General features: G+C 46.7%; 11 protein-coding genes; 6 read left to right on the plus strand and 5 right to left on the minus strand.

Moving 5' to 3' along the window:
* Positions 1-496: 496 nt before the first annotated feature.
* Positions 497-2,251, minus strand: FFUJ_12847 (related to pisatin demethylase (cytochrome P450); the record flags this gene model as incomplete). XM_023582501.1 has 4 exons in its annotated part: positions 497-619; positions 685-1,168; positions 1,216-1,888; positions 2,044-2,251. 4 exons carry the CDS (start codon positions 2,249-2,251, stop codon positions 497-499), a joined length of 1,488 nt encoding a protein of 495 aa, XP_023435027.1.
* A 798-nt stretch (positions 2,252-3,049) lies between these two features.
* On the minus strand, positions 3,050-3,682 carry FFUJ_12848 (uncharacterized protein; the record flags this gene model as incomplete). Its single annotated transcript, XM_023582502.1, has 1 exon — positions 3,050-3,682. The coding sequence occupies one exon, from the start codon at positions 3,680-3,682 to the stop codon at positions 3,050-3,052; it is 633 nt and encodes a 210-aa protein (XP_023435028.1).
* A 2,260-nt stretch (positions 3,683-5,942) lies between these two features.
* FFUJ_12849 (uncharacterized protein) lies at positions 5,943-6,638 on the plus strand (the record flags this gene model as incomplete). Its single annotated transcript, XM_023582503.1, has 1 exon — positions 5,943-6,638. The coding sequence occupies one exon, from the start codon at positions 5,943-5,945 to the stop codon at positions 6,636-6,638; it is 696 nt and encodes a 231-aa protein (XP_023435029.1).
* An 817-nt stretch (positions 6,639-7,455) lies between these two features.
* On the plus strand, positions 7,456-8,781 carry FFUJ_12850 (probable PGU1-Endo-polygalacturonase; the record flags this gene model as incomplete). XM_023582504.1 has 5 exons in its annotated part: positions 7,456-7,518; positions 7,574-7,738; positions 7,788-7,936; positions 7,987-8,443; positions 8,491-8,781. 5 exons carry the CDS (start codon positions 7,456-7,458, stop codon positions 8,779-8,781), a joined length of 1,125 nt encoding a protein of 374 aa, XP_023435030.1.
* Positions 8,782-10,846: 2,065 nt separating this feature from the next.
* FFUJ_12851 (uncharacterized protein) lies at positions 10,847-11,812 on the plus strand (the record flags this gene model as incomplete). XM_023582506.1 has 2 exons in its annotated part: positions 10,847-11,355; positions 11,494-11,812. 2 exons carry the CDS (start codon positions 10,847-10,849, stop codon positions 11,810-11,812), a joined length of 828 nt encoding a protein of 275 aa, XP_023435031.1.
* Positions 11,813-12,394: 582 nt separating this feature from the next.
* FFUJ_12852 (uncharacterized protein) lies at positions 12,395-13,061 on the minus strand (the record flags this gene model as incomplete). XM_023582507.1 has 2 exons in its annotated part: positions 12,395-12,874; positions 12,927-13,061. 2 exons carry the CDS (start codon positions 13,059-13,061, stop codon positions 12,395-12,397), a joined length of 615 nt encoding a protein of 204 aa, XP_023435032.1.
* A 1,137-nt stretch (positions 13,062-14,198) lies between these two features.
* Positions 14,199-14,534, minus strand: FFUJ_12853 (uncharacterized protein; the record flags this gene model as incomplete). Its single annotated transcript, XM_023582508.1, has 1 exon — positions 14,199-14,534. The coding sequence occupies one exon, from the start codon at positions 14,532-14,534 to the stop codon at positions 14,199-14,201; it is 336 nt and encodes a 111-aa protein (XP_023435033.1).
* A 965-nt stretch (positions 14,535-15,499) lies between these two features.
* FFUJ_12854 (uncharacterized protein) lies at positions 15,500-15,802 on the plus strand (the record flags this gene model as incomplete). Its single annotated transcript, XM_023582509.1, has 1 exon — positions 15,500-15,802. The coding sequence occupies one exon, from the start codon at positions 15,500-15,502 to the stop codon at positions 15,800-15,802; it is 303 nt and encodes a 100-aa protein (XP_023435034.1).
* A 584-nt stretch (positions 15,803-16,386) lies between these two features.
* FFUJ_12855 (uncharacterized protein) lies at positions 16,387-16,806 on the plus strand (the record flags this gene model as incomplete). The annotated part of the gene is made up of 1 exon (XM_023582510.1): positions 16,387-16,806. One exon carries the CDS (start codon positions 16,387-16,389, stop codon positions 16,804-16,806), a length of 420 nt encoding a protein of 139 aa, XP_023435035.1.
* A 422-nt stretch (positions 16,807-17,228) lies between these two features.
* On the plus strand, positions 17,229-17,939 carry FFUJ_12856 (uncharacterized protein; the record flags this gene model as incomplete). The annotated part of the gene is made up of 1 exon (XM_023582511.1): positions 17,229-17,939. The coding sequence occupies one exon, from the start codon at positions 17,229-17,231 to the stop codon at positions 17,937-17,939; it is 711 nt and encodes a 236-aa protein (XP_023435036.1).
* Positions 17,940-18,806: 867 nt separating this feature from the next.
* Positions 18,807-19,970, minus strand: FFUJ_12857 (uncharacterized protein; the record flags this gene model as incomplete). Its single annotated transcript, XM_023582512.1, has 1 exon — positions 18,807-19,970. One exon carries the CDS (start codon positions 19,968-19,970, stop codon positions 18,807-18,809), a length of 1,164 nt encoding a protein of 387 aa, XP_023435037.1.
* Positions 19,971-20,843: the final 873 nt, after the last annotated feature.

Below are 20,843 nucleotides of genomic sequence, written 5' to 3' on the forward strand. Positions count from 1 at the left end.
GACCGTCGCTTGTACGGCTCATGAAATTCTTGTGTCTTCAACATGAGCACACTCCTACCCTGACCGTCAGCTGTCTTTCTTGTACGGTTGTCAACACTGCTGACCACTGGGCAGCTCAAGAAACGAGACACTTCATCCCCCCTATGCACTTGGTGCTCTATTGCGACTTGGAAATAACACTTGGGTCATTAATAGAGAATAGGACTCTTGGATGACGGTTTGATGATAGACCTTGGATGTTGAGATGAGGGTTAATTTGTATACGGTATGTGTATAAAGGAGAAGGTACATTGTCGCCTTTTTCGCGACCAGATCCTGAACTTAGATCATTTCGTTAACGTTCTCTTTTATTCTCTTTCTGACATAATTCAGATCTTCTATACTCTTCTGCCATAGTGCCCATGGTGGCTACCTTAAGTCCCTTGCGTAAAACCCTGGAACATCCTAAAACAGCAGAGATCAATGTGTGTCATTGTTTCAAAGAGTTGGAGCCCCGTTAGGAAGGGCCTGCTCGTCTATATCCCTTGATCCAGTATTCTGATTGCAGGAAGACACCAGCATTGATGGACCGCCATGGTGTGATCGGATCAACAACAGCAAGATCAAAACGCCGGATCAGCTAGATATGCCCCTCCGTTAGTAAATGGACCGAAAACATAGTGCGTGAGTTCGCTTTGAACTTACCTCAACAAAAACCTTATTTAGCTCCATAAGCGCGATATTCTTCCCAAGGCATTGCCACCGCCCATATCCAAAAACAAGTTCTAGAGTCCCTTCCATAAGACGAAGTTTATCTTCAGAGCAATCCAGCCATCGTTCAGGACGAAACTCATCAGAGTCTTCACCCCAAATATCAGTTCGGCGGAATATGCCCCATGCACAATAACCGATCTTGGTCCCTTGCGGTAGATATTGCCCCTTGAAGGTATCCCCACCTTGAGGAACTTCCTTGCTCATGAGACCGACGACTGGCGGGTGGATTCGAAGACCCTCTTTGATAACGGCTTGAATATATGGCATTGCGCGTGCTTCGCTGTCAGTGACAACGGGGAGACTTAATTTGGCGTTGTCAATCTCTGCTCTCATTGCGTTAACCACGCGAGGATTAGAGATGATGTAGAGTAGAGTTGCTCGGATGGCCGTGGCAGTGGTGTCAGCGCCTGCTAGACTTATCGAGTATCAGCTCCCTGTTGAAAAAGTGAAGCATTGACTCACATTTGCATCAGAATCTCTGATTCAACCTCATGCTGAAGCAGTCCCCTCGAAACAATGGAGCCAATCATATCTCTCTGAACCTTGGGGTTTGGGCCAAAGCGTTCGGCCGCGACCTTCTTGGCGATCGCCATGACTCTACCAACACCAGCTTTGTCCTTGTCCGATGGTAGCATACTTCTGAAGATAGGGAGCTGCAGCAGTTTGATCATCCAGGGCATCACAGTGGTAGTTATGATCGTCGGCATACTCTCTTCCATTGCAGTGATGTACCCATTCACATCCGAGTCAGTCTCCAAATCCCCAAACGCCTCACCAAAGGCTAAAGCAGAAATGACATCGAGGGTGAAATATTGAGCTTTATATCCAAAGTCAAATGGCCTTCCTTTGGCGATGTACTCCGTATCGAGCAACTCGAGTAAACGTTCGACGTTCTCATCAACGGTAGTTTCGATGTTGTCAACTTCTTTACCGGAATATGCTGCAGCCATTTTTGAACGAGTGCTAGCGTGCAGATCATCGTTGCGTTGGGACAGGACATTATCTTTTGTTGGATCAAGGCGCATGGCGTCGTACCAGCTCGAGCGTTTGTATCGAGTGCGCACATTGAGCATGTGTCTCATCAGATCTGGGTCGGACGTGATGAGGTCGTTGGGTCCCACGCGAGCGATATCGCCTGTCCACTCATGTCAATTGGCACATCATAACATTGGGAGATGGAGCAAATAGAGTGGCTTGATATGCAAAAGGCTCGAGTAGTGACGGTTAGGACCTGCCTGACCAAAAGAGCTGATGATGAAAAGACTAAGACGCCACATTTGCTGTACTCACCATATTTCTTGCAAGCTTCCCAAAGATCAAGATGGGTTCGACCACCACCGACTCGTGAGATCAGCCATAACTGACTGAAGCCCGCAATCTCAGGGCCTTTGAAATGGCGCAAGCGGGCCCATCGACGAATCGTTGAGACAACATATCCGAAGATGACAGCAACTCCGATAAGAGCCGCAGCGTCACAATCGAGCTGAATAAGTCCCATAGCAGAGTAAGTATCCTCAAAGATACTAATCAGAATTTGGATGAGTTAAAATGCCTCCTCACAGCGACTTCTGGCCTCTTTTCTACCCCGCTTCTTGATATATCCAGGTTCGCCAGGGTTCTGGTCCACAGGCCGTGTAATGTTACAGTTGCCTCTGATTTGGAAATGCCCGAATGCGGTGCACAGACTTTTCAGTGGCATGATGGCGATGATCTTTGCCCGTTGCAGTTTTGAAGAAACATGGTTTGCACCAATGATAAGCCATTGAATATTAACTGTGTATACCTCTCCACGCCGATAGGGCACTGATAGCGGAAGGAATTGCGTTCAATAGAGTAAGATAAAGAACATCTAGAAGTAAAGTACTCTCCGATCTGTTATACAAATTATGTACAGGAGAGATTGAGGAATGATAGTTGAATAGTTTTACATATCATCATATATATCCTTTCATATTTACCAGTATGATGAAATAAAAATACAATGCTAGTTCGCTTATCATTTGACGGCTTGAGATGAGAACAAGAGAATGTGTGACACAAAGGAAATCAGAAAGAATAACTAACAACATACAGCTCTTGAATAATGCTCACCATCCCAAGACAAAAAACTCTGTTCTTTATACGCCTAATTAGAAAACTTCACCTGTAAGCTCTCAAGGACAAATCATCTGTACTTCACAACTTCCTACATATACTCGGCATAATTTCATTTCGCAACGTTTCTATAAATGAATAATAGTACAATTTTTAGAAAAGCTCATCTGCCTACCCGCCGCACGTTTGTTGTAGCTACTGACTACTGGTTTGCCATTCTCAGCTTCTGAACCGTTACCTCCCGTGCTATTTCCAGTAGGCTATCACCCTCAGGTGATTTCTGACCGTCCTCATGCTTATGCATTTCCGCGTCTTGTCTCAAAAGTCTCGGAACTGTTTCTCTACCGTCTTGTCGACGTCTTAGAGCACCCTGGCGGACAAGTCCGGGTCTTTTGGCTGGAAGCTGGCTTCTTTCAGAGTCACTTGACCCCGCGTGCTCAATAGCCATCTTGCTCATTTCAACATTGAGATCTTGCTCCAGGGTCGAGAGCGCCTTGGCCTCAATATCTCTCATGTCCTGTCGCTCTCGATGCACGGTTCTGTCCAATGTCGTTGACACCAAGGCACTGTAGCTCTCGATAAGAGAGTCCTTCTCCCCCAGTATCTTCATCAGTCCCTCTTGCTCCGCTCTCATTTCAGCTTGATCCTCCATCATTTCTAAAATGCGGAATCTCAATTCTTCATTCTCACCTTCCAGCCGCTGAGAATAGTCTTGGCTTTCTACAAGACTCTCTTTTAGGGCCTTGCACTCTGCTTCTAGGGTGAGACATTGAATAATACCTTGCCGAATGAGCTCCGAATTCCTGTTTGAGTTACTGTTATTAAGGTCTTCCATTTTGATCTATGATTTCTTTGCAGTATCAGTATGCCTGAAGTGTTAGTACTTGTTTCCGAATTGTTTGTGTTTGAGTGAAACTGTGCCTCAATGTTCGAACCGTTCTTACCTTTGGGAAGTCTTGATATTTGGATATTGGCCATAGTTAGCGGTTTATTTATACCCTGAAACCTAAACAAGACTGTTCTAATAGGAATGCAAAATATCCTGCTTCCGATGTTCAGATTCCATCTAGAGCCCATGTACTCCATGTGTGTTCACGGAGCCCGCTGCGTAAGCATCAATTGCTCCCTAGAAAGAATAGTGTGTTGCTTGCTCGATAATTACCGTATTGTACTCTTTTTGGTTGCTTACTGTTTACATGGGCCTGTTCACCATGCGTTCATTTCCACAGACACTTGTTCACCATAAGATAGATAGATGCTGTTTGATGTTCTACGATTACCAAAATTCAAGAGATAAACCTAATCATAAACAAGAAATCATGAAGTGTTCTGTATTCTTTGTTCGCACATTTAAGCGGGCGGGGGCTGAACTACAGGCTTGGCCTAAGCCCTGGTTTTCTACTCAGAAAAGCTAGCTCTAGGCCTTCAACCTTGAAAGTGAGGCCTGCCCGAACAACGAAAACTTGCCCACTTACATAATGCAGCTATAAGTCTCGATGATTATCGCAGATGAGTAGTTAAGTCCAAATGTCTGCTGAGAATGCTGAACATTGCAGAGATATCACTCTGGCTTAGTTCAAGTTTTACACGAAATGTCTTCCACTTAGTCGATAATGGATGGTAAAGTGGAAACCACTGTGCCCAGAAACTGTTCTTGGAAAACACCTGAAAAGCAATCTCTATGCATTTAGATTGCGGTAAGGGTTCGTTGAATCAAGGGTGGGGTTGCCTCTGGAGTTGTGACCGTAGTGCAAAGAATCTGTTGGAAGCTGCTCAAGGGCCTGACATCTTGGGCGAGCGACTGTTCAGCTCGTTGGGTGACATTTTAGTGGCTGAAAATTAGTGGCGTCGGCTATGAACTCACAGCTTTCAGCCGAAAGTTCTCTGTCTGATTGTTTCCCATCGTCGGTGAGAGCAAAGACGATCTATAGCCAGTAAAGTCCTGTGCCAGACAGGAACTCATAGCGGAACGGCGTGATAACAAGACGGTCATGAGATTTACCTTACCAGCATCCCCAACAAGGTCATGTACTATCAGCATGGTCAATTGCCAAGACTGATGAGCAAAAGTGCCTCTCTCAGTGGCTGAGTACCGTGGTACTAGTAACTTCGCTTAGCCTCACGAACAGGCCAACTCCCTGCCATTTCCCCAGCTAATCAGGGCTACATGAGAGTAACATGCTGTGAATAGGGTGACAATATAATTTGAAGTACTTGTATGTACAGCGGTGAATACACGACTTCCGTTTCGATCCGGGACACAACAACATGTTCCCGTTCCTAATCTGAGCCATGAGCTTTGCCTTTCCGGCTATGCCACATTTCGGACCTGGTACTGGTAGCACTTATTGGCTCACCGACTCCGCTGTCAGATTGATATCTGACAGAGACGGCTTGAGATGAGTTCCGCGACGGTAAGGACAGCGGTGCCAAAATGCTGTTCTCGTATTGCGAGGTCCCATGACAGGAAAGAGAAGCATCAAAGTAGCTTCCAGCATCGAAGAAGCGTTTTCTGTCTCCACAACAAGTTCGGTCAAGAAAGAAGAATGATTTCGGTGAGTCTAGCGACAGGGGCAGAGCGATCATCCCAAACACCAAGTGCGGGAAGAAATTAAGACAGCGAATTGACGTTGTCAAACTGCTTGACTTAGGGCGTTCTACGTTGGGCTCCAATTCGCTAAGTAGCCGAAAGGTTGATCTGTAACATCATGGCGTAATTCCCTTTCTGTATAGTAGCTCTAGCCTTGATACCCTTGATACAGAGGAACTAGATTCTGACGTAGATAGAAAGTGGCTTGGCCGCGATGATATATCACTTCTACAGGGCGGACGGCCTAGCCCAGAGACGAGAGAAGAGGAAACAACACAGGTGTTCTTCTCACCCGCTTAATTTCTAAGATGGAGGGGGTTTTCGAGCTCCCGTCAGTGAGAACTTTCTCGAGTTCCCTTCTTTCTCTCATTTCTGGCCAACTTGAAGGGCATGTGAGTCAACAGCCTTGCGGAAGCAGGATCTTTCGACTTACTATAACGCAACAATCCACTCACTATATCATTTAAGTCTTGACCTAAAGTCTGCCAGACTGAAGTCGGTAATCATGTCAGGTTCAGACACCGAGATGCCGTCGTACCCCGAAACTCCACCATCCACCGCCCAAACCATCCCAGACTACCCCAAGACACCAGATGAGTCCGACGGTGAGGCCAATTCTCCTACTGCAACACTTGAGAGACCTTTCAAACCGCGCTCCAGTCGCGCTCGTCGTCCACCAGCCTCTTCTTCTTCAATCCTCCCCTTCAGTGGACGCTTCGCTACACCACCTCACCACCTAAGACAACAAGTCTCTCAATCTATAACCTCCAACAGAATTCAACGACGTCGCCCAGCTGCAAGCAGTCATCAGCGGGCAGAAAGCTTCGAACACTATCTATCATCTACTCGACGCCTTACACGACGCAATCCCAGCAACGATGAAATTACCACCTTAGACTTTGCCAACAGTTTCCTTTCTCAGCGAGGACAGGCCCTTGCGCCGACTTCTGGAAGCGTGCTGCGAGACTCGCCTCCGCTATCTCGACTCCAGCATATCGAACAGCTAGAGCAGCGTGTTGAGAATCTCCAAATGGTATCACAGGGAGAGTCAGATGGGCCGCGATCGTCAGGACCTCGTCGCGGTGTGGCATTTTCAACCCGTGCCACCCAGACCAACACCCCACGCCGTCCATGCGAGGAACCCGAGGACGGTGCATCGCCCATCGTACCGGTCTGTCACTGGACGGATGAGTCTGACTAGGACACCCTTTTGTTCTCAACAGTTGGTATGGCGCGTATGTCGGAGATGCCATGTCTGATGAGGAATTATTTAATCGCGTACTTAGAGTCAGTGTAGGAATACGGAACAACTGGCTGTTAGATCTGGAAGAGGTCATCGATTGTAACACGAAAGACAAGAACAGACATTACGCGGACTTTAAGGGATTGCTTCCATGTTTCGAGTTTCATGACAACTGGGAATGCAAGAGACCGAACCGCCGAATAACAGGGACCAGCTTGACCCAAAACCGCAATATAGCGGACATAGACCAACTGATCTCAGAAACAGCCGCTAATGCATCGAATCATTCCGAGAAACACGAGTCACTTACAGCAAATTTGAGGGTAGGCAATGGCTCCTTGGCGAAACACTTTAACCCGTTTAGGCAATTCCCTCCATTATCCCACGAATCACACAACAGCATACCAACCTTCAAGTGCCGTACTGCCGAGAACTCGTTCGACAACCATGCCGGTAAATATTTCCGACGTGGAGAATTCCCCATTATAGCGGGACTTGCATGTTTCGAGCGTGCCGTATACCCAGAAGTGCCGATGCCGATTTGGACATATTGAGTAGGGGGTTGATGAGTGGAATGTAAATGACTATGTTCTGGAACGACGAGACGGAATTTGAATATTCCTTCAATGGGATCCGAGAGTATGATTGTAATTGATTAGAATAGATGATGATCTATAAAACATCATGTTATGCCAGACTGAAATAGATTTTAGTATCGCCAAGCACTTCAGCATCTCATCACTTCCTCTTGACTTGATCTTACACGAATATCACAATGGTTCGAAACATCGCTATTGCGGCTTTACTCCCAGCCGCCTGGGCCCTGCCTTCAAGCTCTGTAAGAAAAGAGGATGTTTCAATGATCATTCAACCACTAATAGCATGAACTCCAGCTCCAGGAACGAGATGCCTGCACCGTGACTGACTACTCCGGCCTCGCCACCGCCGTCTCATCCTGCACAAACATCGTGCTCGCCGGATTCCAAGTCCCTACTGGCAAACAACTCGATCTATCGAAGCTCAAGGCTGGCACGACCGTTACCTTCGAGGGCAAGACCGTAAGTTACTTTCCTTTTCTATCTAATGTGCTGAAGCTGAATGTGATAGACTTTTGCCACCACTGCTGACAACGACTTTGATCCCATCGTCATCAGTGGAAGCGGAATCACCATCACTGGTGCATCCGGCCATGTCATTGATGGCAACGGCCAGGCGTACTGGGATGGCCAAGGTTCAAACAACCAGGACAACCCAAAGTATTTCCCCCAAAACTACCTGCTGCAGAGGCTGTACTAACCATGTAAAGGCCCGACCACTTCATCGTTGTCAAGAAGACCACCGGCAACTCAAAGATCACAAACCTAAACATACAGAACTGGCCCGTTCACTGCTTCGATATCACAGGCAGTTCGGATTTGACCATCTCAGGGCTCATCCTTGATAACAGAGCTGGCGACAAGCCTAATGCCAAGAGCGGTGGCTTGCCCGCTGCGCACAACAGCGACGGTTTCGACATCTCGTCCAGTGACCACGTTACGCTGGATAATAACTATGTTTATAACCAGGATGATTGTGTTGCTGTTACTTCGGGTACCAACATTATCGTTTCAAACATGTATTGCTCCGGCGGCCACGGTCTTAGTATAGGATCTGTTGGCGGCAAGAGCAATAACGTCGTTGATGGTGTTCAGTTCTTGAACTCGCAGATTGTGAACAGCGAGAATGGATGCCGCATCAAGTCCAACTCTGGCACAACTGGAACAGTAAGTAAACAACAAGGCAACACATCTGTAAACTAACTGACCATTAGATCAACAACGTTACCTACCAAAACATCGCTCTTACCAACATCAGCAAGTACGGTGTCGATGTCCAGCAGGACTATCTCAACGGCGGCCCTACTGGAAAACCCACCAACGGCGTCAAGATCAGCAACATCAAGTTCACCAAGGTCACTGGCACTGTGGCTAGCTCTGCCCAGAATTGGTATATCCTCTGTGGTGATGGTAGCTGCTCTGGATTCACCTTCTCAGGAAACGCTATCACTGGCGGTGGAAAGACTAGCAGCTGCAACTATCCTACCAACACTTGCCCTAGCTAGGTCTAAGTGGGAAGTTTATCACGGGTTGTCACTAAGCTTGACTCCAGCCATATAGTGTGTTACTGTTGCTGTATCGGGCTGCAGGTCTACAGTGATGTTTGTCTGATAGTAATCGGACGTTTATTTGAGTAATATATTTATCTATCGACTTATTTCATTTGCTCTGACACATAGTCACCGAACTGTGATTCGTTTAAAAGGAATTAGTATCCATTATCATATCTGTATTGTATTTGCCTGTGGATAAGATTAAATAGCATCAACAATATGTATTAACTGTTGATGCTATTCAAAAGCAATGCAAGATGTTCAGAGCTCAAGTGACAAGCTCCACAAGTCTTGAAATTTGCTTTCTGCTTAGCAGATCGATACTGAGAACAATCAAGTTAACCATGAACACGCTCTATTCGACGGTTCTTCAGAAGAAATAAGCCTTTCGATCATGGCAAGGTAACCTTCTGAAAGACCAATGATCCATGTCAGAATATCTGGTATGACTTCACGCAGGAAGGATAAGAATGAAATTAGAGCCGGGGTAGTAAAGCGACCACCATAGAGTCCAAAGACCATAAGTGTCCAAAGGCCATTTAAAAAGAGAACACAGATGAGAATACAGAGAGTCGCATCAGTGAGCAGCCAAAGAAGACATGACAGGATACTGGCAGCTTGACCCTCGCCAAAAAGTAGCTCCAGCATAGCCTCACACCAATCACCCTGCCGCTCGCGAAGAAACGAACGTACCTGAAAAGTCAGAAAAGTCATTACGATGAAAGCGGGGGTCTTGCGATAGTTGAAGGCCCCGACCATGAATCCTGGAGGTAGAAGCATGTTGAGATGGGAGGTAATGGCGATTCTGTAATGAATAGAGCTCTGTTGATGTTGGTGAGGGTAGGGTTGTTCTTGCTGTTGGGCTTGACTGTGGTGTCTGATGGTGCTGGTCAGATCTGGGACTTCATTGGCCTTTATATACTCCTTCATAACACGGCGAGCGCGTTTTTCAGATGCTATATCTCAATTTGGCGAGAACTATCTTAGCTGAGTACATTAGCGGAACAAAGTTTTAGTTGCATGCTCACTTATTATGTTAACGGCAATACCATCATATCGTATTTCTAAGTTCCGGCTTCCAACTCCAGCGAAGGATTGATCACCGCATAGGATTGCAACTTCGATGCTCGTACCGAGAATGCAAAAGAATAGCCAAAAATATGCAGTCCTTCTGTTTTACAGGTTAAGTAGGCCTCGGGGACTAACATATACACTTAGTAAGAAGTCTCCTAAATTAAAGATTAAGTTGCCTAACTCTTTCATCACTTAGGATATTGGTCTTGGCCCTTTTCACTCATTTTACAGTAAAATGACTCAGTTCACATAATCTATTGTGTCGACATATTGATCTCACTCAGCAGTCATTGTTCGTAGGATGTCCGTTCAGGCTCAACCGATGCGTTTTGACTAACTTTATAGTCAGTACCCACAGTTCAGCATGACTCCAGTCAATCGTATCATCTGAAGCTTTCAGACTCGATCTCGCAGGCAGCATGGCCAGTCCATGGGTAGTCGTTCAATGTTGACCTTACTATGCGACGTGTCCTTCAACACCGTTAAACGGCTTGATGTAGGCCTAAGGCTTAATTAATGCTAAAGAGCTATCTGCTACGTTCTGGGTCTGAAAAGCTTGACCCGAACCCACATTATCGACTGGTACTTTATACAAACTAGAATGGTGTGATTTGGCTACTGGCAGACTTGAGGCGTGGCTTTTCACGGTTCATTCTAACAGAGTCTCGCAGTGCTTTGCCAGTGTTTAGGCGATTGATTCAAGGATTGTTGGAATTAATGGAGTGAACTGTGTAACAGTGTCACATTCCTTACGACTTCAACGCCTGAAACGTTTAAATACAGTGCCGACTGCCAGCAAGAAACTCTCTCATTTCATCTTCCCAACAACCACCAATCTCACAGAAGGGCGAGTAGCCATTCTCAAAAATAAAACAATATTTTTCGCCCAGAAAGGCTCTACACGACATTAATAGCTCGCCACTATCTCAACACAATCGCGACCATGCAGTCATATCTCAACAAGCTCGACGAGCTACAAATTGGACTTCAAGCCCTAACCAAGGACTTGAAGTCGCGGGACGTGGATCAAGTCACTGAGCTTGTCAACCTACTCATGAAAGACATGAAGAGTATCGCATCTGCATTTCAAGACCCGAATTCTAAGGAACTCAGCGATTCCAATCTTCTCACAAAGCACCACAAGCTTCTTCAGCTGACGGAGTTTGACGCCAAGCTTGCATACTCAGAAGTGGATCGTGACGAGGCTTTTAAATATCCTTGGATGACAGTCAGCAACTGCGAGCAGCGCTTCAAGATGCTAGACCTCTCCATTCAGTATTTTGCTGACCACATGAAAGATGCTGGACCCGGCATGCGCGCCTGTCTCCCACCATTCACAAACCTTGTTGCAGAATTCAAAGGCACTGTGATGGAATATCTCAAGCTTCGCCACCGTCGTATTGCTATGCGGCTTGATCCAGCGGCCGAAGTCCAGGCGGACTATCCAGATACGTAGCACTTGGACAAGGAAGAGGTACTGAGCTATGTTTCTCGTCCGTTCTCGCTGGAGTTCATTCGCAATTGCCTTCATCAATACTACCAAAAGACACTCCAGCGTCGAGCTATTTCCATCAAGCTCACCTGGGACAGTAACAAGGAGGAGTGGGCTGCAAAGAAACAGCAATGGGTTGACGCGCTGACGCCGGAATGGGAGAGCGGTGCTATTCAGGTCATCATGATCGAACCCAAGAAGCTGCTCAACTCTCCTTGGAGCGCCAGCAAGCAGTACGACGAGGAGAGCGACCGCCCTACCCATCCTCTTCTTCAGTGGTGCAAGCTTGATTTGATGGACCGTGAAGAGGGTGTTTTGTATTGGAGTCTTGGAGGTGTTGTTGCTTGGAGATTTTGTGGGGAGGACGAGTGGATGGATCGTTATGGCCATGTCATTGACGAATGCGAGTGCAAATGAGTAGCTAAGGGTGTCTCCATGATGGGATAGGGGAGATTCACCGAGAGTGACTGATGAGTGCGACATCATATAATAGAAATGGACTGGTATGGAGGAAGATCATGTACACAAGGCGCTGGTCACATATATCATGTCATGGAATGAAGATTGTTCTTAAACTTTGGTTTACTGAATGCAACTGAATGGATTTACCGAGAGGGCACACGGCGGGAGCTCAGGCCTTTGAATGGTCGTGAGATATAAATGTGCTATTGGCGCCTTCAACCTAAAGGCTGGGCGAGAAGGACATCGCAGTAATAACAAAAACTTCAAAGCCAGTCATCACCCAAGTCATTGATTTCTTGCGATTCGGTTTGTTATTGGCCACCTTTGCTAACTAGCATCCTAACCTCGCCAACATCCTGATCGCAACATGTTTTATTGGGCATCCACATTTATGCCGTTTAACCTTGAAGGCAGAGAAAATCGGGCTTCATGCCAGTTCTTGGACGCTTAGAAGAGATGAGAGCCATTGCGTCATCTGAAATGTCGCCTCCAGAAGATGTCCCCCGAAGTGGAATAGCAACAACATGAATCCCCATATCATCTTCGCTTCTCGATCTCCCGTTCCTGATCCCCCAGAGCCTCCGCCGGGATTATATGGGGATACATGATCTCAGCCAGTCTCGCGGACTCCATCTGCAAGTCGAGTCGATCAATCTTTCGACGCAAATTGAGTCGCATCACCATCATCTGATGCATTTGATGGCATAGGTCATCAACTTGGCCATAACATTGCTCCATCTCTCGTGATAGGTCACGAATCTTTTTTTTCATCCCAAAAACCGGTTCCATATCGTCGGGACCGAACTCCCTGCTCAAGTCGTAGACCAACTTATCGAGGGCTTTGTCGATCTGAAGGCGGCGTGCGTAGATCTTTCCGATTTGAGTGAAAGCTGCCTGGCGGCGTCGTTCGAGGACGTCGATCTGCTGTTTCATATTCTCTTGCTCACGGCGAGGAATAAGCTCAGCCGCCTTGAAGGCTCTGTGGCCAAGAGGTGGGAGCTCGTCGGTGAATGGGTCCTGTAGATAAATCAGAGGTTGGTTGGTGTGTTATCGAGTTGGGGGCGCTTACACAAACAGGGGAGACTGGCTCGGCTTTGCCATTTTGCAGGAGCTTGTAAGTGATCCAAGTGAGGGCAAGGAGAGCAAGGGCCGAAAGGATCATTTCGATCCCGACTGGTGACTCAATTGAAATTGTCGTGGCCATTATGAATGGGAAGATGATTATGTCCGACGCGAGGGATGAAGCTGTTTTTGGTGAAAGTAGATGAAGGCAGATGAAGTTTTTGTTTTTGAAGGTAGGAAGTTGTTGTGATGGTGAAGAAGGAAGAAAGAAGAAAGCAAGACGAAAGGTTGGTTGTTATTTAACGTGGCCGGTGTGACGGAGCAACATGAACCATCTGCCACTGGCAGCATAACGTCTAGTCAAACGTGCCTTGGCGGCTACCTGGACGCGTCCCAAGGTCAAGGTGTTATTGGCCAAACTATTAATCCAGTTCTAGCAGTGACTGAAGTGAGAGGGTTCTAGTCGACTACCTCTGCACTATGACACTAATGCGCGCGGGTGGTACGTTTGCTGGGCGCTGGAGTTCCAAATGCCACATCAACTCTGGAAGCCGCAGCACAACGGTTTCGTAATAGGATACAGTGTCTTTATGATGTACTGTTTGAAAATTTATAATAAAACTACAGACTGGGGTTGTATTTCAAAATAATGTTCATCGAAGGCGACCCACTCTCGACTTGGACTTATTCATATGAGTTGAATGAATGTTTGGTGACTGGAGTTGCAGTCGCGGAAGAGCTACGTGCTGTCTGTAAAAATTAAAATGTTTTATTGAGAGATTTACCTTGCAATTTTTTATCCGCCATAGGCACTGTCATGATGGGCCCTTCCTCCGCGGTGGCCATCACCCCTGACGTAGTGTTCACAACTGTACTAAGTCACAGCAGGGAGATCATAGCAGTCGATCAATTCTTATGTGATCTTCGCGACGCGGTACAATATAAATCCCGTGGCGCAGCGCCTTGTTGCGTTTGAGCTTAAGCGTTGGCCAGTGTCAGCCAAAGGCTGTGATCCAGGCTACCAGAAACCAACGGGTATAGCATTAGTGCAATTGAGGAAAGTGACATTTTTAAGTGGCAAGACAGCTTCTACTCGTCAAACGGGAGCAAGTGGAACGGAGAATTGATTAAGACTGGTTTTGTTACGAATTGTACGTGAGGCATTACAGAATAGCAGCAAAGTAATTGAGCCAGAATACGATGTCACGACCAATGTCGTGACCCTCCTACCACTTCCCTAAATCCCAGTCCATCACTCCCATTCTCACAGTGCAGCCTCTCACAGCACGATTGCAAGCGCACCAACAACTCCAGCAACAACGCCAGCAGTCCCAACCATCAATCCAGCCCCAGCATTGCCCACATCGACAGTCGCCGAAGGAGCACTTCCGGTAGCAGTCCCATTAGATTTGCTGATCGGAACGGCATAATAGTCAATGCCGTTGCTGCGTGTAATCGTCGACACAACCGTGTATTCAGTGGTTTCGGGAGGGTGTGAAGTAATCTCGGTGGTCTCGGGGGCAGCAGCGGTTGCGGCAGGGGTAGAAGTGATCTCTGGCTGAGCTGCGATAGGGAGAGCCAAGAGAAGAGCTGCGAGGGCGATTGATCGTGCCATTTTGTTTTTCTATTGGGTTGAACGAGTGACGTTTGATGAACGGATTTTAAAGAGAGACCTTTTGAAAAGCTATATTTGAACGAGAATGTAAGTGTCGAGTGTATATGCTTCTATGGGTAATCATCAGTATTTGAACTCTTGAGCCCTTGCATCGGCCATAATGCGGTGTATCATTCAGCCAAACTCAGACATTTATACGATACAGGATTGGAAATATTGTTCCACTCTGATCCTTCAGACTATTAATAGCGGTAATAAAATGAATTGTTTTAAGCGATGGCCTGTCTATTCCCGTTCAAGACAATGCCAAGAACTCTAGTCCAAGCGAGGAGATCCTCCTTAACAAAAGTTCTTGACCCACACATTGATCATCACAAATACCCTATACCCAGGTTTTCATGGTTGAAATAATGTACCTTGCCCGACTCTCAGGCCTTGATAATGTTGACTACATCTCTCTATTCTGGTGTATAGAGCGGTATGGCAAGCATGATGTATTTTAACACTTAATATAGAGCAGCGTCTTACAGACGAAGTTTGCTGCATACAGAACACTGCGGTTCCTGGGCCTTGTACGTGTTCTGTTGATATGTGAATGGTGGTATATGTTCTTGAAGAGATGGTTAAAATGGACAAAGAACAGAATCGATGGTCTTACCGAACAATAACTCATTTGGGAATGTGGGCACACCTTTGTCTACTGTATGCCATGTTTGCGATTCGAGAAACTGTATAAAACGCATCTGCAGGACCAAATGACGATGCACTAAAGTACAAGACGTCAATAGAATTGATATTTGAATAATACATCAGGTTCAAAATCGCTACTGCTTATTCTTATACAATATGGCCGCCAATCAAGATGACCAAGAGTACGAAATAGAGCGCTTCATACGCCACCGAGTCAACAGAAATAAAAAGACAGTTCAGTTTCTCGTCAAGTGGAAAGGCTACGACGAACCAACATGGGAACCCGAGGCTCTCCTGAAGAAACCGCCAGCGAAACAGTGTATCGGTACTGGCGCCAATACGGTGGCCGTGGTCATGCTACGTATCTACGACACTACCACGTTTTCAAGGTTCTTGCTAGAGTCTTGAAGAAGGGCAAATGGTATTACCACTGCCAGTGGGTGGGATACTCGGACACGCGTCAGGATACAACGTTGGAGCCTCCAAAAAAGGTAATGAGGATTGCCAAGGATGTGCTTGCTGAGTTTGAGGCTAGTCGAGTGGCTGGTAACCAGAACAATCTGGCGGCGAATCCTTAGAGCAAAATTGGGACAGAACTTGGGTTACTTGGAGGTGAGTTAACCAAGGAGGAAATGGTTTAGGCAGTTGAGAGATACAATAGATAACTTGAAGGAGGTTTATAGCGTTTGAACATGTAACCAAGCCTCGATCATGCTAGAGAAGAGAACAATTGGTTTTGCGATGCCGTAGTGAGCTTTGAGTGAAATGAGAAAGTAGCAATTTGCAGCGTGGCCGTCACATCAAGACTCACCGTGAGCCAGGTTTACTAAAGGCCATTCACAGCAACAGTTATTGTAGGCTTGACTTATGTAAGTCTTCTTCGATTGGTGACAGTGGCATATTGTTGGGGAGATGTTCCGATGGTCTAAGAGTAGAAAAATGATCTTACTGACTGGCGATTTACCACTGGAGCATGGCCTCTTTTCTGTTCGCTTTCTGTCGTATATCCTTAAATGCCTTTCCATGGGACCGATCAAACCTGTAATCTACCCCCAAACATCAACACGCAAACACCACCACTTACAGACATCAACACTACCAATACGTGAGTAAAGACTTATCCTCTCGACAGTAGTACTGATCACTCTCCGACACAGACACCATGGCTGATGAAATCGACACCCTGATTCGGCACAGAGTGGACCGCTTGGAAAGCACCGTCCAGATTCTCGTCAAGTGGACAGACGACGACATCCCACAGTCTTGGGAACGTGAGGACTTCATCCAGAAGATCGATCCCCAAGCTCTGTATACTTACTGGGAAGACCTTGGTGGTCGGAAGGAAGTTACAGGTCTGCAACTTTATCATATCTTCAAAGTCAAGGCAAAGGGCTGGGCCAAGGGCGAAATCCGTTATCACTGTCAGTGGGTTGGATACTCGCCTAAGGAAGACAGATGGGAGCCTGAAGAGAAGGTCGTGAACTACGCTCCGGCCGCTTTGGCGGATTGGAAGGTTCGGGAAGCGGCTCGCAGAGCCAGAGTGGCTGCCCGTAAAGCAGCTGCACAAGCAGACAACCAGTAAGAGCCAGAGTATCCTAAGAGAACCTTGCCTACTGACTACCAGCACTTGCTTGTATATTCAACGTTGGCCGTCAATTAAAAGCACCATGAGACGGGTCTTAGAATGACTAGGGATACCTCTACCAGAGACTAAGGCATCGCAGACCAAAGCCATGGGCGTGGGAGACAGGTTAGATCTGCAGGTTTTGACTAGAGAGATTTCTTGATCAATTTGACTATACAACACCACACCTCGACGACCCGATTAGAGTATGCCGCCGCTCCTTCGAAAATATTCTCCCGCGTCTACATGGAAATGAAGGGAATGACTCGATCATCAGATACCACCTAGAGTGTTGTCAAGATTACCTATCCCATGGAGTAGAGGACGAGCACCTTCATCCATTTTGCTATCTTGAGTGTACAAGCTTGGAATACAGACCAATGCCAGGGTTTTACCCTCGACGTGAACATGCCTATTGGGGAACAGGTGGCTGGTCGCTTGAACGCAGCTATTTAGATACTCTCAGACGCCGAATCTTACCCTACCTCATAGACTTATCCGATGACGCAGGGAAGGAACAGCGCGTTGGTGAACTCAAGTATTCACCTTTAGCAAGTCCATGGCCAAAGGAGGATTTTGATCGCCTCGATCCAGATCCATTGCACCCCGTTGCAATTGAAATACATATCTGCAACCTGAAACCGTTTCAGTTGGAAGAGCTTTATTCACTTCACTGCATTGACCTCCGGAAGTTCTCTGGAGACCACAACATGGGACATGAGGAGGCCCACAAAGAGGCCTACAAACGCACCTCGGAACAGTATTGGGAATGGAAGGAGCGGACTCCCAGCGAGGCAATCAGGCGACTGGCACCCACTGGACGTGACGAAGCCATCATCGCGCGCAGTGAGGCAGCGCCGGACTCTGAAAGTGAGAGTGAAAGTGAAGATGGCATGGATATAGATGAGCCGGAGTACGATGATGGAGACATTGCCTGGTCTCCGGTGGATGAGATGATGGGGCAAGAGGTATATGATGAGCCTGAGGGACAGGTACAGAGGTCCAGGAAACGTTATTTCGATGATGATGATGATGATGACGAAGCCAACCATGGTGAGGCTAATAAGCGAGCAAGGTTTACGCATTGGTAAAATCGTGTTCATGGAATAGCGAACTTCATATTGCTTTTATGATATTGTATTATTTGGACTGAAACTTCTATCTTGTGCCTGCAATGACATTGAGTAAGAGAGGAAGGTAGATGTGTGTATTTTGATATTTACCAACTGATATTGTGTTCAACGTGTGAGGCGCGATGTAAGCCATCAGCTGTGGGGTCTATCAACTTAAGATAACACTCTTATCCATTGTATTCAAGGATTGACTCATTCCACAAACCAAAGCTGACTCCCGTAATACCGAACTGGAAACGTTGTTATCTTGATATTGGAAACAACGTCAAAGCTTCAACTTGTTACGAGGCACTACCAAATATGCTAGTCTGTAAAGAACTCAGGAACCTTTCAGAGCTTCAGAATGCCGACAGGGTAGCTTGATTAGAGAGCGTCTTGAAGCCGCTCAAGTTCGACCACGTTTCTCAGACAATATGCCTGCTGCTTTTATCATCACATTGCATATAAGACTAGGTTTGCTTGTAACTATAGAAGATGTACTCTCAGCGTTGCGAGACATGGCCAGCTTTAATTCTGACTACTTCTTTGTCACCACTCACTGGACTACACGTATCACGGTTATGCACAATCGCTTTGACACGTGTATCGTTATCAAGAAGGAAACCACGACATAGAATCGGAATCGAGAGGGAGAATCGTAATGAACTTGCTATGTAAGAGGTAAACCCTCCAGTTGAGTACACTTGTATTCTCTAGTCATGGCCCTAATGCTTTTGAAAATCTACCTTATTGTCGATTCATTTGTGTCCCTTGCGCGACCTATCCCTTGATCAAGTCAGCCCTCGCCTTCACAATACTGGACTTATCGGCGCAATTATGCAACAACTATCGAGCTTCTGGAATGAGGTGGCCATAGCGGTCCATCCACGGCTCAGTTCCGTAGTAGCGCCAAGCAACTATAATTCCAAACTCACCCAGCTCCTGAGGTTTGAGCCTTTCCATTGCAAGCATGCAATCCGGGAGCAAAGGGTGAGGCGCAGGTACCTCCATTTCCAAAACAGCCCCAGAGTCCCATTTATCGTCTCTGAGTCGGTCACGAGTTGTCGTAAGAATCTCAATATCACCTTCTTTGAAAGAAGAAGTCTGATCTCCCTCGGGGTCAGGGCCTGGAATCACAGACTTGTATGCCACACACCCAGGTTGGCCTTCTACAGAAAATAGTCTATACAGCTGAAGTCCCAATGGGAGAGCCCACCTCGAGACCTGGGCGTTTTTGTAATGGAATAAAACATCGGAGATTACATGGGGCGTGACTGGAAGTTGCAAGTACTTATCGTACGCAGCAAGCTGTATTTGGGCCCAAGCCTTGAAGTGCTCTTCCTTCGACTCCTCATCTCCCGACATGTCCGTGGCGATAGACTCAAAGGATGTCCCACTGCCGAATGAATCTTCGACACGAGGCATTTCAGCAGCTATGGGATGGGAATTTCCTCGGTGGTGGAGCCCTCGGCCCTGACTTTCGTAGGGCGGTGGAGGCTGACTGGCGGCAACAGGATCAGGCACGTAAGGCTGACCATGATATTCCGTCTCCCTGGTAGCAAATGATTCGAGATTGATAGCAAGTTCCACGAACAACTCATGGGCGTCATACGGTGGAAAGCAAAATTTGGCAAGCGGCACACCGGCTTTGAGACTCATAAAGCTGTCATGACGCTCTTCTTCTGTCATCTGACGGTGGTGCCCGGCCTCAAGATACTTCCATTTGATGATGTTGTTTTCGTCGACATTGAAACGCATTGCCTGCCGACTTTCTTGTGCGTATTGAAAGAACAGGGTTCTGCCAAACGAGGCGAGGTAACGATCAGTGGTTGCCATCAAAACATCAGACGCTAGGTTTCGTATTGCTTCCATACAGCTGATGCATTGCTTGCTGAGCTGCTTAGCAGAGACGTGCGCAAAACTATTGGCAAGTTCCTCAAAGCGGGATTCAAGGCTGTCCAATCGATCCTGCATGATCTCAATTTTCATCCCCTGCAACTGCTTCTCCATTGTGGTAATCAGAGACGCGAGTGTAGAACACAAGATTTTATATGAAATGATTTTTGGGAAGTTGTGCAACAGGGAGAAATGCCGGGTGTGACCTTGAGGTTGTTTTTGAAGCATTATTGACAGAAAGGCAGAGAGATACTAGGTCTTATAGCTTTGGTGATTGAATTGCCAGTGGCACTGTTTCGAAGTGTATCATCAGTACAAACCAGCTGTACTGGTTGGCTTTTAGAACAAAGAGGTCACTGGTGTTAATGCTGGAGATCAAAGGCTTATACACCCTTGACATACTGTTCGATGCATTGTTTCAACTCAACTTTCTGAATATGACTTCGTATAGCTTGAGGGACATTTCTAACTCTTCCTTTTTGTTCTTCGGTACCTCAGCCCATGGTATTGGATAGTTAACAAGCAAACAATTCAAGGGGTCTTCGTGCGACGATGCACGAAGAAGCGCGCATCGCATTTCTGTTCTAAGCTTGAACAAGTGTTGCACTCGACAAGAAACGACTAAGAGCACGGATTTTACGATCCCACTGCGAGGTCGTGGTTGTCCTCAACGGAGAGGTTTGTCATGGTACCGACAAGTGTTGATTGGATAATGCACTACCAAACCCACGGATTGGTTGAAACTACCCTGTAGCGGCCGCACCAGTACAAGCGCTTACAAATAATAGGGAATCGCGTCAGGCCGGGCCGACCACATAAGTATTCCGAGTCAGCATCAATTAACAATGAACGTTCAGTCACTGAAATGTTGATATGAAGCACTGTTGAAAGGGCGCGCCCTGAGGATTACATGGATGAGAACTGTGTCCGAATGACGTTCCTGGCGCTTGCTCTATAACAGACAAATTGTTAAATATGAGCCTCTGT

The sequence above is a fragment of the Fusarium fujikuroi genome, chromosome FFUJ_chr08, assembly GCF_900079805.1.
Source record: "Fusarium fujikuroi IMI 58289 draft genome, chromosome FFUJ_chr08".
Classification (NCBI taxonomy): Eukaryota; Fungi; Ascomycota; class Sordariomycetes; order Hypocreales; family Nectriaceae; genus Fusarium; species Fusarium fujikuroi.